At 41.3% G+C, this 17,354-nt stretch overlaps 1 protein-coding gene across 1 annotated transcript; it reads left to right on the forward strand.

Annotated features, from left to right (window-relative positions):
• Window positions 1–15,473: 15,473 nt before the first annotated feature.
• On the forward strand, window positions 15,474–16,154 carry LOC146001393 (uncharacterized). Its single transcript, XM_083138708.1, has one exon. The coding sequence runs from the start codon at window positions 15,474–15,476 to the stop codon at window positions 16,152–16,154; it is 681 nt and encodes a 226-aa protein (XP_082994834.1).
• Window positions 16,155–17,354: the final 1,200 nt, after the last annotated feature.

Consider the following 17,354-nt stretch of genomic DNA (forward strand, 5'->3'; position numbering starts at 1 on the left):
GACGCTAAAAATCGTACCTTATTTCTTTATCCGACAACAGTGTTTGTAGTTAAACCTTCCCACTGCTACAGTGGTACCAGACACAACAACTTTTATATTACCAGAAATTGGATAGGTTTGAACAGTAAAGTATTAGAAAGTTCCTTTAGATTAAAAAAAGAAAACTTAAGGAAAATAAGTCTTTTGGGTCCACGTGCAGTCACTTATGAACCACTGCGAAGGACTTTCCACCCATCTGCCTGCGAACTGAGGCCATTGTCGAACTTTCTTCTCTATTATAGTGGAACCACAAGCAAAGAAACCTGCGCAGACCCGCGACTCCTGTGCACCATACCATAAAAAATAATGAAAGTAGGGATCTACGATTTGCCTACTATTATCTTTGCCGTTGATGTACACTCTGGTTGTTACTAGTGAATCTTTGTTTTGCATCAAATGAATATTAAGGTTGTACAGTGGGTTCCATAAGTATTGTTCATCAATTGTTCATGACTAGGGCTCGGATAATTATGCACTAAAAAGATGCAAAATATGCATGCAAAAATGCACTAAAAAGGTGTAAAATATTCACTAAAATATACACTTTAAAACCCGTTTAATTTATAAATGCTGTATATTACAAACTATAAAAAATTACATGCCAGGCAATGAATATGCATTATTCTGAATGCTCATTCGCTACACAGGTTGTTTTTTTTCAATTAATGGTTCTGTGTTTAACGAAACACAATACATTACAGATCAAGATCATGATTGCATTTTATAACAACATGATGTCTCAAATTTTCGAACTTGAAACTCCTGTTTTCAGCTAGAATAGTCTTATATTCAGAACCACACGTTGCACTTCGCAAGATACAAGTGGACTGTTTTTTAGGGCAACAAAGTCAGACGCATCAAGTTCCAGATCATCCACACTTTGTCCATTTGTATGAAGAATTTTGCAAACTTGCACAGTGATGCATACCCACTGTTCTTTTTTAATACTGCATCCAATTTCTGTACATACACAGGATCTTCAACCTGGGCGAGGGCCTCTTTAACGTCTTCTATAATTTTGATGCTTGTTTGAAGTTGTAACCCTTTGTTTTCTAATCAACGAATGGAATCTTTCAGGCAAGAGAAATATCCACATCAACTTATTTTCATAAAAATATGCACCTGCATATGAAATATGCATTTTGAGTTAAAAATCCTTAAATATGCATTTGCATATGCAATATGCATAATTATCCGAGCCCTATTCATGACTATTTTCGTTGGTCTTTATCTACATCCTACGCATTCTTAAGGACTGTAATTTTGCGTATACTGGTTCAGAGGTTGTAAGCAGATTGTTTGGTGTTTTGTGTCAATTCTTGAAGCTGTCATTGCATAAAACAGATGGAGTAAACGTGGTGGTGGTGAATTTGAGTGGTAATACTTATGGATCCCACTGTACCCATGGTCTGTAGTACGTAGCTCTACGACTGTTAATGTCACAGGCCCAATTGTTAGTAAGGGCCTCCTCGATGGCGCAGTGGTAGCGTCGTCGCCTTGTAATCAAGGGGTCCCGGGTGCGTATCTCACAAATGCACATGGGATTCGCAACCGGAGAGTTATCAGCCAGTCAACAGCCAGGAGGGAAAATGACGTCATGTCGAACTTGTCACCACCCACTTTCTCTCCAGTCGCTCGCGACTCGAAAGAGACATCGCAGTGCAGAACTTGAATCACTCTTCCTTTCCCTTTGGAGTTGAAAAACCGCCCCCACCCCAAATAAAAAGTTAGTGAGATTTGTTCTTTTCCTGAGTTTCTTTTAATTTTTACTCCTCTTGGGAAAAACTCTTTCTAATTCGCACAAAAGTTAACATTTTAAATGACTTGCGGAAAAGGTGAATTAATTTACTTGCTGTTTTCACGTTAATTACCATTCGGCACACTTTATTTACCTTATTTATATGTATACAACTATGTGTTTACATTGATTGATTGATTAATTTTATTTTAATTCGCGTTTTGTGACTCTTGGCTAATTTGCGAAGATGGGGATGAGTGATGAAATGATGAAATTGATGAATGGACATTCACAAACAACCATGCTCGAGCGGGATTCGAACCCGGTACCCTTGGCGTCGCAGAGCGATGTGCTAACCACTCAGCCACAGGGTCCGGCTACGATATTTACATAGCTAACTAAATCTACAGTAATTCATAATCAATTATGCTTTATGAGAATTCTCTTAACGGGGGAAAAGCATCAGTCCACGTTTCTCCTACTTTAACCACTGTTACCCCCTGAAAAAATCCTGCGGGCGGCTTTGCTTGCATCTACGCGTTAATAGAACAGAAAAATAGAATGAGATTGTGTCCCTCACACACAAAGTGAATACATACAGATTGATAATAAAAAATATTCCAAATATCAAACGAAAACCACCCGCACACACCCACTCATATCATACATATATTGAAATGCATCGTACATTCAGGAATATATTGAATTATATGTATAAATATATTCATACTACCTAGGTAAAACTGCAGGATTTCCTGTTTCCAAATACGTATGCGCATATATTACTGGACATTTAATGTCAGGATAAGTCGATAGCTGACTTTCGCTTGTAACAAAACTTCAAGAATATATACATGGAACTAGATAACACTATTTTAAAATGAAATACAAGAGTTTTCTCAGATTTTGGGCACATTTTGAAAATTCTGAGTTTTTCAATTGCCCCCCGACACCACATTTTATTCTGCGTCGCCTGTTTTGCCACTTGAACTAATGGAAGCGATGAGATGGCTAGTGACAGGATAAAAGAACACTTAGAAATTCGTCACCCATGCCCAGACAGAAGTCGAACTTGTAACCTTCGGTAGCAAAATCGAGAGTTTATCTTTCGACAGGCTTCGCCACAGAGACGCCGTAATGTGATTGGATGCTGCAGTTATGAAATCATTAAAATATATTCTAAATTTACATTGCTTTTCGGCATGCAATAAACATAATGTTAAGAATCAAAGAGGCAATACAGCATAGGGGTTAACATGTAGGGATTAGAGCATGTTTTTCAATAAGTTCCTAACAGTGTTATGTTTCTTCTTATTGTACACTCGCCTCAATTAGTACTCCGGCAGTTTATTCCTTTATACAGCATATTTGCAGAAGATACAATTCAATTAACAGGTGTATCAATTTACGCTGTGTAAAACACACCTTATTACTAGCTTCGTTGACCCTGTATGACGCATGTATATATTTTTTGGTCGTACCAAATACAACTTTTGTGTAAATTCAAATAGGGGAGTATGGGGTTGGACCGGTTATCAAACCGAAAAGTATGAGTTTTGATGAAAAGGATGAAGGACCACGGGCGCCATAACTAATGGAAGAAAATATATCTGACATTGAAGAGGTTTTCTCGAGCAATCAACCAGGTGATTTCCGGAAAGGCTTCCGAGCTTTCGAGAGCTAACGTCACTCTCATCTTCAGGGAACGAAGTGAAGCCTTTCCGGAAGTCACCTGGCTGATTGCCCGAGAAAACGTCTTCAGTATTCGCCGCCAGGAAAGCTTCAAGAATTATATCTGACATTGTTTGAAATTTCACGTTTATTATCTATACAACAAGTTCATTTGCACATTGGACGTATATCTTCATCGCTCTTCTTCTTTTTCTTCACATCCATGCTTCCTCGCATCCTGGATCGTGGCGATTGCTATGTCGTGGAGTTCCAGTCTTGAGACTTTGCCTCCGAATATGCGTTAGTCGAATTAGTCTTTTGATGTCACTTGCAACTGTCGCAAGTGTAAGTGTTGACTTGGGATTTAATACTTGTCGTATGGTCTAGATACAGTAGTGCTTAGAGAAATCGAAGGTATAAAGGTAGCAGCAGGTGTGCTGCGAAAAGATTAACGTAATGTTGGTGATGCCCCTGAGTGGACTTGGAATAGGTGTGATTTGTTTTGGGTAAGCTGTTTCTGGCTGAGTTGATGAGGTATATTTAGGTAGAGGGTTACTTAGAACAGGGTGTTTACGTGGGGTGAAAGTTGAATCTGGAAGTTCTAGAAGTTCTTGAAGATCGGGCGAATTTCATGGTGAAGACTGAGTCTTCTCGTGTGGAACAGTCAGCCATCCAAGCACTGACCAGGCGCGACACTGCTTCACTTCGAATATCTACTTTTAATTTACTCTTGGCGTCCTGTATGTTCTTCTGGCGAGTGGGACCTGAACAGTAACATTGATTGTGGGATTTTGGTGGTGAGGTTGGAAGGCCCAAAATGTTGTTCTCTCCCTCATCATGAACTCGAACAGAGTTTTCATGTCCAGATCGTCGTGGATTTGAGTGTCTCTGGTGAATTTGCCGGCGCCGTAGATTATGCGGAGCGTTCTGATTTGGACGGATTACAACAGGTTGATGTAGTTTGCAGCGTCTCCCCATGCTACGCACGCATATCTGATGAAAGTGCGATCTTGTAGAGTGCTACTCGGGTGCGGAGTGGAAGTACCTGGCTTCGTAGTAGTGGGTAGAGGTTTCCCAGCAGTTCAGACCCCTTGTTCGCTGTTTCCTGGATACGTTCCTTGAAAGTTAGCCCTTTGTCCAGAATGACTCCGAGGTAACGTGCAGAGTTCTCTAGGGGTATTGTTCTTTGGTTTAATCTTAGCCTTGGGCGGAAATGTTTCGTTCTTCAGGTGAAGAGGACTGCTGTGCTCTTCCCTGCGTTGACTTTATGCGCCATTGCGTTGTCCACTCTTCACGTTGCTGTAGATATCGCTGCATGCACATCTCGCAGTATGGAGCGTTGACGCTGGTGGTGAAAATCGCCGTGTCGTCTGCGTAGGCAGCTGTCATGCTTCTCTTGGGATGTAGGCTTCGCACATTCTGTGGTGTGTTTGGATACGATTCTCTGCCACGGAAGTCTCGGATTGGCTGCTCGGATTGGCGGAGTTATAGGTGTTAACACGTGAGATTTTCCTCAAATAGAAACATAACAAGAATTAGAAATATGCCATATGAATATTGAGGAACATGTGGCATGCGTCTACTATAAGATTGAAAGGGGATGAAGCCAGGGAATTTCCCCTCTCTGTATATTTTCCCCCCAATCTTTACATCATTAATTTATTTTCCAACCAGGAAAAGAATTTCCCCCATCTATATTTTCTATATATTTTTTATCACTGGAATGATGGTAGAGACTTGTGTTATGAGTGAAAGCCCACAGAATAACAAAAACTGAAGCACAGTCTAATGTAAATGGCAATTCATGTATAGTTTAATGAAAGTAAAGTCGCTTCAAGTACCAAAAATTGTAATTACTGATAATATTTGTTCTTTTATATTTATTTGTCTATTACTTCTTGATAGTTTTTATTGTCTATAGTTTATTGATAGTCATGCCAAGTTTGAAACGCACCATCAGCTATTGGTTGATTGATTGATTTGTTGTTTTAAGTCCACGTTATGCACAGATAGGCTAATAGGGACTGGACCTACAGTTTAAAGTGGAACCCAAACCAGTATGTACCTCCACCGGGTACCGAACCCGGGACCCCTTGATTACAAGGTGACGGCGTTATACGACCAATTGGTGTAATTATGATATAGTAGATCAGCCCAAGTCCTGAATTGTGACTTTTACCTGTATGCAATGCTAATAATAGGCACAAACAAGCTAGATCAATCAGTCATAGGTCAGATTTAAAAACTGAGCACTGTTGCCAACTTAGCTCTTTTGGAGCCCGATCCAGTTCTTTCGTGCACTCGTTTGGCTTGTGAACTGTGGCACCCGCCCCCCTGCCCCACTGTGATGCCATCACTGGCTCCGGCTCACATGGACCAACTTATGCCATTAGTGGCTATACATTTTGCACGTGACGTGATATTGTTATATTGGTTGCGTCGCCCCACCCCTCTTATCTCCTCAGCTCCTTTTTCATAGCCATATTATATTTCGATTTCATACGACCATCGGTGGATTATTGAGATGCACGATGCCGCCGGATCTAGACGGTGAAAACTAAGAAAAAATTGTGTTAATTTAAAAGTCAACTGTAATAGCAGGAGCCGTGGGGAAAACCCGGATCGAACCTGGGTCTCTCGCATGGTAGTCCGACGCCCTAACGATTGTGCTACCGAGGCCATTTTCTACTGGAAATCGCTGCTAGAGTAGAATCTCGAAAGAACAGTACTTAATGCAGCACAAACACTAAGAAATACAATGTTATCAATCAATACTGACAGCTGCCGGTCCCCATGGCGGAGTGATTACCCAGGGGTCCCGGGTTCGAATCCTGGCCTGGGCATGGATGTTTGTGAGTGTCCATTCATCAATTTCATCATATCATCACTCATCCCCATCTTTGCAAATTAGCCAAAAGTGGCACAATAGACGAAGTAAAATAAAGCAAATAAAAAAAATACTGACAGATATATATTTTCACAATCACTATATCGAAACGCCAAACATGCATCTTCCCGATTTTAGACTAGCTGCTACAAATTCCCCTTGCACATACGATTAGTCAATGCTGAGTGCCTTGTTTGTATATCATAACTAGACCCAAGATGTTTATTTAATATCAAAGTTCGAAATAGGTACATACATATGTAGTATCAAAGCATATGATTAATAATAATCGAGTATTCTAGCAATTTCAAGAATTCTATTCGATATTTGTTTTATTTGAACACATTCCACATAATTTTAAGGACATCAGTTGTTCCAATTAAAATATGTATCAAATTTATAAACTCAAAAAAGCACATCAACGTGTACATATTTAAGAAACTAATTGTGTCAACTATTAATTATTTTTCGCATCGCAAGTTATTGTAGAATATGTAAATACGTAAGAGAGCTCTTTCTAACTATCGAAACAAATTTGTTTATAAAACCTTCTACAGAAGAACAATTGAATGAGAATACATAGCTACCTTTTTACTTTTTGAACAAGGGAACATATTGTGGAACTTGCTGCGTACAGGAAAGTAGCTTTCTTGTCCACCTATTCCAAGTTTCTAGGTCCAGCATATTTCGATAAATAACAGGTCACGTATTTTTTTCCAGTCAATTTATTTGACTAAGCTTTATAAATCTCATTGATTAGAAAAAATGACATCACATGTGCTACAAATTTTCTTCATCATGTACATCGCTATAGGAAAAAGATCAAAATAGGAAAAAATACCGAAATATGTTGTTTTATGTAAAGTAAATGAGCAAATATGTAAAATATGTAATATCCTGGCAAATATCTTATATAATAAGATTCATCACCATAAATCAGTAAAGGTCTAGTACGAAGTGTGGAGATTAGTAAATTCGCGACAATTAAGGGGGGGACAGAGGATGTCTTACTGGAATCCCAGGAGGAGAATTGAACAGTTAGGCAAATAACTACTAGTCAATCTAAAATGAATAACAAATCTTTTCACCTTTAAATATTCAGTATATAGACCATATATGCAAGGCAAGGGCCACTAAAGCCTTGCCCTTCTCCGTCCCCCGCACTGCGGGATTTCGCGGTTTGTAGATCGGTACTGTCCCCGGTTTATATAGCATATTTCGGGGTGTTTTTCGCGTTAAAATGCAAAATTCGGGGTTATTCTAAAACAAAATGTCATAATTCGCGATATTTCGAGATTCCGAAACACCGAAATTTTGTCTCCTTAACGTAGGCCTACCCTAATACATTTTTAACATTTCATTATGCTTTCTTTAAATTTTCGTTGCTGTCGTTAAAACGAAAACTTCATGTCTCTAGTAATGTGAGAGCGAATTACATTTTTCCTCGTGACTTGTAACTAGCGACACTAGCGCCACTGCTCCCACGCCAGGGTTTCAAATGCCTTTGGTGTATATAGTATATCAGCATTTAACGATCATTTACGAAAATATTAGATTAGTAACATTTTTTGTTTCTCTTCTCTTTTCTATAAATTATATTAGTAAGTACATTCAATGAATTTCGCAAAACTGAAAAAGCAAGCTTAAAATTATGTCTACAATAATGAGGCTTTCAAGTAATATGAAACTTTCTCCCTACATTTAGTTTGATTAGTTTGAATTTTGTCAAGAGATGGGGTTACAAACACTTTATAAAAATAAGTTATTTCTTTTAAGAAAAAATTATCATTAACAACATTACAAAATAATTTTTGCAACATTTAGTGCAATTAAATTCATTAAATAAAGGTTAAAAGGTGTATGAGTTTTATTGCCTCAGTTTTCGAGTAAATTTAATTTTTATTTCACGTTCCCACGATGACTTTTTCTAGTTCTTCCTTGAAGTAGGAGCTCCGGTGTTTTATTTTGCATCCATCTTAGCAGATTCATTCGTTTCATTCCTCTTTTTGGAAGGCATGAAATAGGTCGGACCAGACTTTATTTTCTGCCTAATCAGGAAAATAAAAACATGTTTGTTCTTAGCTCTAATCTCACAGTGTGTAACGTGTCTTTTCTCTTTCACTATAGACGTTTTATGAAGTGCGTGTGACATTTGGGGCTGGATGAATGTAGTTTCATATGGTAGTAACGTGAATAAAAGCAGCCCGCAGCTTCAACAGGAATGTCCACTTCGAACAAAGTATTAAGAATTCTAAATTCGAATTATGTAAAAATGTATTTACGAATTGTATTATCCTTTCTGAGGACATTCGGTAAAACTAAATAGTAGAATGTGCAAATGTTCAAATTAAAAAACTGTGGAGCTCTGAACCGAATGGAAACGTCTGATAACTTAACATCACAAAATAATCTCTACAATTCCTTTTTTCAGAAAATGAAAATATTAAATAGTATCTTCCACAACTACTAAAAGATGCAGTGATTAAATTAATTGAAAAATATAAAAATAAATTCATTACCGTGTATAGTATTGACAAAAAGAAGACTTAGGAGGACAGGCCATGTGGCACGATGAAAGAGGAAAGAAGAATTTACAGGATTCTTGTTGGGAAACCTGATGGTAAGAGACCAGTAGGAAGACCAAGACGAAGATGGAGGGATAATGTTGAGATGAACCTAAAGGAAATTGGTAGGGATGGAAAAGAGTATATAGATCTTGCTCAGGATAGGGTAGGCCCGTAGCCAGACAGAGACCGGGGGTGCTCAGACCCCCCTGGAACTGCCGTCAGCCACCCTAGGTAAAACTATTTTGTATAATTTGTTTACAGTGAAGAGTGAAAATGTAGTCAGCTCACAACTTTAAGGATAAATCCACAGAACATGGACATCTTGTTTATGAGCTGAAACCTAAGTAGCTTCAAGTATTTAGAAGATTATCTAGACTTTCTAAATTCTTTCATGCGGGAGTTATGTCCCCGTTGCGACTTGACAGACAGAAATCTGTGACTTTGATGTCATCATGCAAATTCCCTTGCCATCTACATCAACGGTCAACAGTTCCCAATTTTTGGGAACGAAGAGGAGGCTTTGTGATTGAATATTGTGCATTTTTTGTGTGATATAAATATCTGTATCATCTAAAGTAGTATGGAGTGTGTAAGGGATGATTTGAGTATCTGTCAATTAACACTTCAAGATGTACAAAAATGCAGTATTTGTATGATATTTTCAAATTTTATATAACTTTAAGACCTCCCCACTACCCCGCACACATAATTAAAACAAAAAAAGAATAATCCTGTGCGTAACAGCCCACGAAGGGCCTTGGTTTACCTACCGGCTGCCGGTCTCCCTCCCACGCTTTCCTTCGTCACCTCTAAGCGTGGAGATCTTCAACCAGGATTGGAATAGTCGGGGGGTCAGCCCGATGTATCCCCAGCCGTTGTAGTAGGTCTACGCGACCGGATTACGCGTAAGCACACATAATTTACCTTCATTAAATAGATGTTAAATTTTTGAAAAATGGACTTGGTTTACAAAGCCGCCCATGGAGATCAATTCTAGGTACGGGCCTGGGGCTAGGAACAGATGGAAGGCCTGTGTTGCTGCAGCCATGAACCTTCGGGTTTAAGAAGGCTAGATAGTTAGTTAGTTAGTATGGTATCAGAGACTGTTTCTGTCGAAGAGCACCTGGGTGATATTCGAAAGAAAGAGGACAAAACAAACATGCCGTTACGCCCTGACTAGGCAGTCATAGAAATACTAAAATACTACTATCTTCTTTCTTCTTCTCTTCGTCTTGATTTTCTTCTTTCGGTGGCTATGGCTGGCATAATGGCGTGGGCGACATCTATACAAGATGAGACTCATCTCGTCTCTTCTCGAGTTGCAAACAGTTGCCGCGTCCTCATTCTCATCTCGAAACATCCCTTTACCTTCAGGTTAACGTTAAACAATAACCCAGATTCATGTACAGTCGTAGACACTTCTGTATTGAAACGATTGCATTGCCTTGTTGCAACCCAGAAGTGTCCGTGACTGTACAACCACTCGGAGAAGTAGTTCAGTCTGTTAAGATCCTTCGTTCTATTCTCCTCAAACAAGCCTCGAAGGGTCTAATTTCGTTTCTCGGCTCGATTTGCGCCTACCTTCGTGACGGAGTGGTTAGCACAACGCACTACGACGCCATGGGAAACGGTTTCGAATCCCAGCCTGGGCATGGGTGTTCTTTTGAGAGTCGATTTCATCATATCATCGCCCATCCTCATCTTCGCGATTAGCCAAAAGTGGCAGAAGAGCGAAGTAAAATAAACCAAATGAATCAATTGTTCGCAGTCTCGGTCCCATCTCTAATTTTGAGAAGAGATCGAGACTTCTTTCGTCTCAATACAAGCTCCTCATGATACGAGTATTACTTTCAAGGAAGAAAGAAATTAAGGCGGGATTATTTTGGTGACATATGTGGCTGTTGTGCATTGGCAGCTTGGGAGAGAGTCATTACTCCAGAAGCAGCCAATCAACAAGTGAGCTGCTGATGTCATCTCAACCCTGAACCTATCGCTTACACTCTTGCTCACGCTCCACACTGTTGGTAGACTCGCTAGCCAGAAGAGCACACTCCAACTGACCACAAAGAGCACAGATTAAGCAAATGTCGAGATTTCAATTCAGCAAATGTGGAATATACCGCATGACAGAGGGAAAGCAACGATTACTTAGAAAACCTCATTATCACAATATATTAGAGATACGAATGGTATTTATGGCTTGGTATACGAGGGTCGTCTTCAAACTTCGACAGATTATTTATTTTGACTTAAAAATTTCATGTTTTTAAGACGACATAAAACAATTAGTGCCGAATGTCGTATTTACGAAACCACTGACGTTATGAAATACACTGAAAAGTTTTAACCGTACGACAGTATATTTTTAGCCTAACGTGGGTCAATAGAGAAATAAAACATAGTCACCATTAGAGATAGTTAACGCAATTGCCTTAGCTAACAAAAAGCCCACACTGTGACGAATCTTAACTTATATTCAAATCTTCGTCGCTACAAAGGATATTGGGGTTAATACCTTCTGAACAACGCTGAGAGGGAACAGTTCTTCACAGTAAAAATTGCATGTAAGTACTATAAACCCAATGTCTGTGTGTCTTTTGCATAGTTCAGTTCCTTAGTACTCACCCTATCTCCTGTTGCCCTTACGTATGCAAAATGCAGATGAACGTTCCTGTAGCCAGTTTACCTAAGGACGCTTTCACTAACACTTCAAACATGCAGCTCTCCCTCAAAATGTGCGTCTTATCATTACAAGCAGACACATGTCACTTACCGTATCTATGCTTTGAAGGTAAGCTTCGTAATTGTTGTCCAGAGATGTTCCAGCGTCTGCAATCAGTCCTCTGGGCTGCCAAGACGGGCGAAACCAGGCATTTCTTTTCGGGTGGGGCCCTACCTTTGCTGAAAGGAAAAAAGTGTTAATTTTAAATAATACTGAAAAAGCAATTTACAATGTAACTAACTAACAAAAAAAAACTAACGCTCTAGCATTCTTAAATCAGAAGGTTTATTGTTGCAGCAACACAAGTACTCCATCTGTCCCAATCCTGAGCAAGATCAATCCAAGCTTTTTCATCCTTACCGATATCCTTTAGGTCTATATTCGTCTTGGCCTTCCTACACGTCTCTTGCCATCAGGTTTCCCAACAAGAATCCTGTAAACTCTTCTTGATTTAATCATTCTAATAATATCTGGACATGAATACAAATTGTGCAGTTCTAAATTGCGTAACCTTCTCCACTCACCTGTCTCCTCATCCCTTGTACATTATTCATAAATTAATATTCGTATATTTATGAAACTAGTAAATTATTCATATAAAATAGATTATTTAGTTTAAATATTATAAATTAGTTCTAAATATATACAAGTTAGTGCTAAATATTGTAATTTAGTTCTAAACACAAAAAAGCAAACAGCTGGTCAGTGTTATAACATCTACTAGTTTCATCATATCATCACTCATCCTCATGGTCGCGATTGGCCAAAAGCGACAGAAAAGCGACGTTAAATAACAAAAACCAAATCTAATGAGTGTATAATAAAACAACCTTGGTCAGCAACTGTCGTGTCTTTTTTATACCATGTAAACAAGGATTAGTGTTACCCAAGTAGTACATGCAATCCCCCACTCATAAAATGACAACCGATTACCTTTTTTGTCTTTGAACAAATTTTAAAACTAAGATTAAAAATGGCAGGAAATATTTTATTGTATCCTGCCCCTCCCCTAGAACGCTGCTATACAATGTCCACATTTACAATTCCAGCCCCCTCCGGAAAAAATCCTGCATACGCTAGTGGACGCTAAAAATCAAGAAATTCGTACCTTATTTCTTTATCCGACAACAGTGTTTGTAGTTAGGTAAATCCTCTTTCCAAATTGCAGATGGTTAGCCATATTTCTCGCAGGATATTAATGAATAAAACTTTATATAGCTAAAGAATGTCGTTCCTCTGGAATTCTCGTAGTGTCATTGCCATGAATATCATTGTTAACAGATATTTTTCTTTCTCATTATTGCTACCTTCTGGTTTAATTGTTGTACACACAGCCATTGCCTTCGTTTGGGACTTAATTGAAAACGCGATAAAATTCTTCCAAACTTATCCCGTAAGGCAACCTTACACCATATATTGTCTCTTGGTTTTTACCATTATATCTGCCTTGTCTGATATAAGTCATAGGAATTTTGGGGTGTGTTTTAATTAGGGATGGACGATATCAAAAATTAGGTATCGAGATATATCGTGACAGACGATACCATATATTTTTCTCCGTGTCGTGATATCGGCGATATATCACGTCCACGATATGTAATGAATAAGTTGATTTATTTTACTTTGCGTTTCTTGCCCCTTTTGGCTAATTGCGAAGATTAGGTTGAATGGGGACCACACTTTCCCACTCCTCCGCCCCTACACACCCCCTAAATTATTTCCTTAATGAAGGCCCAATGTATCTGGATAAATCTCTCAATAGTGATGTGATGAAGTATGATTGATTGATTGATTTGGTGCTTTAAGTTCACTTTATGCACAGTAAGGCTAATCGGGACTGGACCTACAGTTTAAAGTGGGATCCGAACCACTATGACCCTCCATCGGGTACCACTGCGCCATCGGGAGCCCCATGATGAAGTATGAGAAGGGAGAATCACAAACACATGTGGACAGCACACAACACAAGTCTCTTAGAGGAATATACTGGGTCCAGACGCCAGAGCCTCGCTATTTTGCAAAATGCAGTCCAAGGTGTATCCTACGTGGAACTGTGATTGACATTTAGGTTGTAATGACCTCGAGTTGGCCATTACTTCGTGGTTTTATATTATTATTATTATATCTTCTATTATTATTATCAGATGCTTATTATGGTTGCACGTATTATACAGTTAACAATTCATATATATATATATATATATATATATATATATATATATATATATATATATATACACACACATAAATATTATATTAATGCCTTCATGCCTTCAGCCAATTTTCCATTATGGCCGCCTTTTTAATCGTTAACATTATACACTGATATATCTACAAGTATCAATAGCGGCTAATTTAAGCAATTTACATAGATTCAACATTAATCGTTTGATTTGTCTTTAAATGTTCTAAGGAGTGTTATAAGTTTCATTTTGATCAGTGAATTGAAGCCGAAGTTATTAATTTCTAAGTTAAATTCCTTATATTCATTTGTAGTTCATATTTTTGGCAGACGCTATTCTATTCCACATTATTTCAAATTTCATTGTTGATTTGTTTAAATTCTTTTGTCGAGTAGATCATCACGCGTTCCTGCTTGCATTGTTGCCATGGCATATAAAAATTCACTGTGCCAGATGAATGTAAACTTCTAATACTTTACTGTTCAAACCTATCAAATTCCTGGTAATATAAAAGTTGTTGTGTCTGGTACCACTGTAGCAGTGGGAAGGTTTAACCCAGGGGGTGCCCGTTCGGCGGCGCAGATCGTATGCGCAGTTGTCCGCGGATGCATTACGTCATCGTCGAAACGCTCGGCACGGAAAAGGCTCGTTCCTTATGCAAATATTGAGATATTTGACAACGAATATCTTCTAAAATATAGTAGCAGGGGAAAAGTTACAACTTTTACTGTTAAGATTCATCCTTTCTAATCAATTTATCACAAAATTGATTCAAATGTGTAAAATGGTTTTCAAGAAATCGTGTTACGAAGGAACCCCTGTTTTGTTCTCTCCAGGCTTCCAATGTAAGGGCCCGACCCTGTGGCCGAGTGGTTAGCACATCGCGCTGCGACGCCAAGGGTCCCGGGTTTGATTCCCGGTCGGGCTTGGTTGTTTGTGAATGTCCATTCATCAATTTCATCATTTCATCACTCATCCCCATCTTCGCAAATTAGCCAAGAGGCACAAAACGCGAAGTAAAATAAACTAAATCAATCAATCAATCAATCCAATGTAAGGGAGTTTTAACTTAGCGCGTTGAATTTCTTTTTGCTCTATGTTTTGAAATAATATTATTTTGTTCTTGTCAACTGAAATCATCCTAAATGCTATGGAAAGTTGTGAAAATTATTATCAGAAAACTAACGGAAGAAATCTAAAATATCACAGCTTGATTAATATAAGAAATGCGGTGTAGCGACAGCCATTGTGGTGTAGCGAAAGCCGCTGACTTTTGCTGCCACCTAACGGGGGGAGAAGGAACTCCTTCCGCCTTACCAGACGCGAGGTGAGTGACCCCTGGAAGCAGGGGTGAAAGACAGGGGACAAAAAGACCACAGAGAGACTCGAGGCATCGCGGAGACAACGACGGGAGCGGTCTCCTTCGGTATTACTCAGTGTTTGTAGTGTAACTGTAGTGTGCATCTAGAATAAACAAGAAGGTAAGACAACATCCTTTGATTTGGTGATTCTACCCCAAACTGGTGACCCCGACGTGATCTTTTTTTGGGGGCCGTGAATTGTGATTGCCCCCTTTGTGTACCATACCAGCCGGATCGAACAAGTGCACGCTAGACGACGCGCCCAATCCCCCTTTGTTTGTTCTGGACGCACCAACTACACCGCGATGACAGAGGAACTTCAAGCGCAGCTCGACCAACTCAGGCGGGAAAACGAGCAACTCAGACAGCAAGCACTTCAACCGAGGACCCCAGCACCACACGCAGTACCACCGCAACTGGACTCCGTACATCGAGTGAGTGTGAAGCTCCCCCCATTCTGGCCCGAGGACATGGAATTGTGGTTCTCGCAAGTGGAGGCCCAGTTCACCATTGCCCACATCACCCGGGAAGAGACGAAGTTCGCATACGTCGTGGGACAGTTAGAAGGTCGCTACGCGTTCGAAGTGAGAGACATTATACGTACACCACCGGCGACCGACCCTTATACCCAGCTGCGGACGGAACTCACGCGAAGATTTTCCCTGTCTGAAAATCAACGATTGCGACAGATCCTCATGGAAGAAGAAATGGGCAGTCGCAAACCGTCCCAGTTCCTACGTCACCTCCAGTCACTCGCAGGCACCACTCCCATGCGCGACGACTTGCTGCGAACGTTGTGGCTCCAACGCCTGCCCGCTCAAGTTCAAGCGATTCTGCAAGTGCAGTCTTCGGAACTTCCGCTGGACCAACTTGCCACGCTCGCGGACCGCATCGTGGAGGTGAGCCCCCCACGCTCACCCCCGCGACAAGCAACATCGCCGCACAGTCCGTTTCGCCCAACCCGCCGGCTATCTGCGCGACCGTGACGCCACTCGCGCCCGCCTCCGACACGGTTCGGCTTCTCCAGCGCGTCGAGGAGCTAACTCGCCAAGTCGCGTCTCTGCAAAGCGACTTTCGCGCCTTCCGCGGCCGCTCACAATCGCGTGACCGTACCAGCCCGCGCCGCTACGGCCGCAGATCGCCTTCAAGAGGAAGAGATGAGGGAATATGCTGGTATCACCACCGCTTCGGTGACCAGGCTCAGAGGTGCAACGACCCATGCACGTACGCGCCCGCGACAACAAACACCAACGGCAGCCGCTAGTCGCGGCAAACGGCTGCCGGCCTGGTGGAAGCCGCCTTTACGTGACCGACCGCTACAGCCACCACCGCTTCCTCGTCGACACAGGGTCGGATATCTGTTGTTTCCTGAGACGTTTGCTCCCGGACCGACGCCATCCGACCGACTACGTGCTCAGTGCCGCAAACGACTCGACGATCAAGACGTACGGAATCCTGCCCCTCTGCCTCAAACTCGGCCTGCGTCGCGAGTTTTCCTGGCGTTTCGTCGTCGCGGACGTTTCCGTGCCCATCATCGGATCGGACTTCCTGGACCACTTCGAGCTGCTACCGGATTGTCGCAACAAGCGCCTGGTCGACGGACGAACGGGACTCTCGGCTCCCTGCCAGCCAACGAACACCACGCAACCCAGCATCAAGGCCTTGTCGGACGATTCTCCATACAGCGACGTCCTAGCCGATTTCCCGACTCTCACGCGTCCCGCCGGCACGCCGCGAGAAGTGCGTCACTCCACGGTGCACTACATCCGGACCACCCCGGGCCCTCCCGTGTCCAGCCGACCTCGCCGCCTCGCTCCAGATCGCCTACAAATAGCCAAGGCCGAATTCGACTCCATGTTACGCGAAGGCACCGCACGTCGCTCCGACAGCCCCTGGTCTTCGCCGCTGCACATGGTACCCAAGAAAACGGAGGGCTGGAGACCGTGCGGGGACTACCGTGGTCTCAATGCCCGGACGATTCCGGACAGCTATCCGGTGAGGCACATCCACGATTTCAGTAACCACCTCCACGGATGCACCGTCTTCTCGGTCATCGACTTGGTCAAGGCGTACACACAAATTCCTGTCCACCCAGACGACATCCCGAAGACAGCGATCACCACGCCATTCGGGTTGTTCGAGTTCCCATATATGACCTTCGGACTACGCAACGCCGGGCAGACGTT

This window comes from Lepisma saccharinum, chromosome 17 (assembly GCF_977018435.1).
Source record: "Lepisma saccharinum chromosome 17, izLepSacc3.1, whole genome shotgun sequence".
NCBI lineage: Eukaryota > Metazoa > Arthropoda > Insecta > Zygentoma > Lepismatidae > Lepisma > Lepisma saccharinum.

Bases quoted from the DNA above. Each gene is read 5' to 3' on its own strand.
- LOC146001393 (XM_083138708.1), top strand. From the start codon at position 15,474: ATGACAGAGGAACTTCAAGCGCAGCTCGACCAACTCAGGCGGGAAAAC.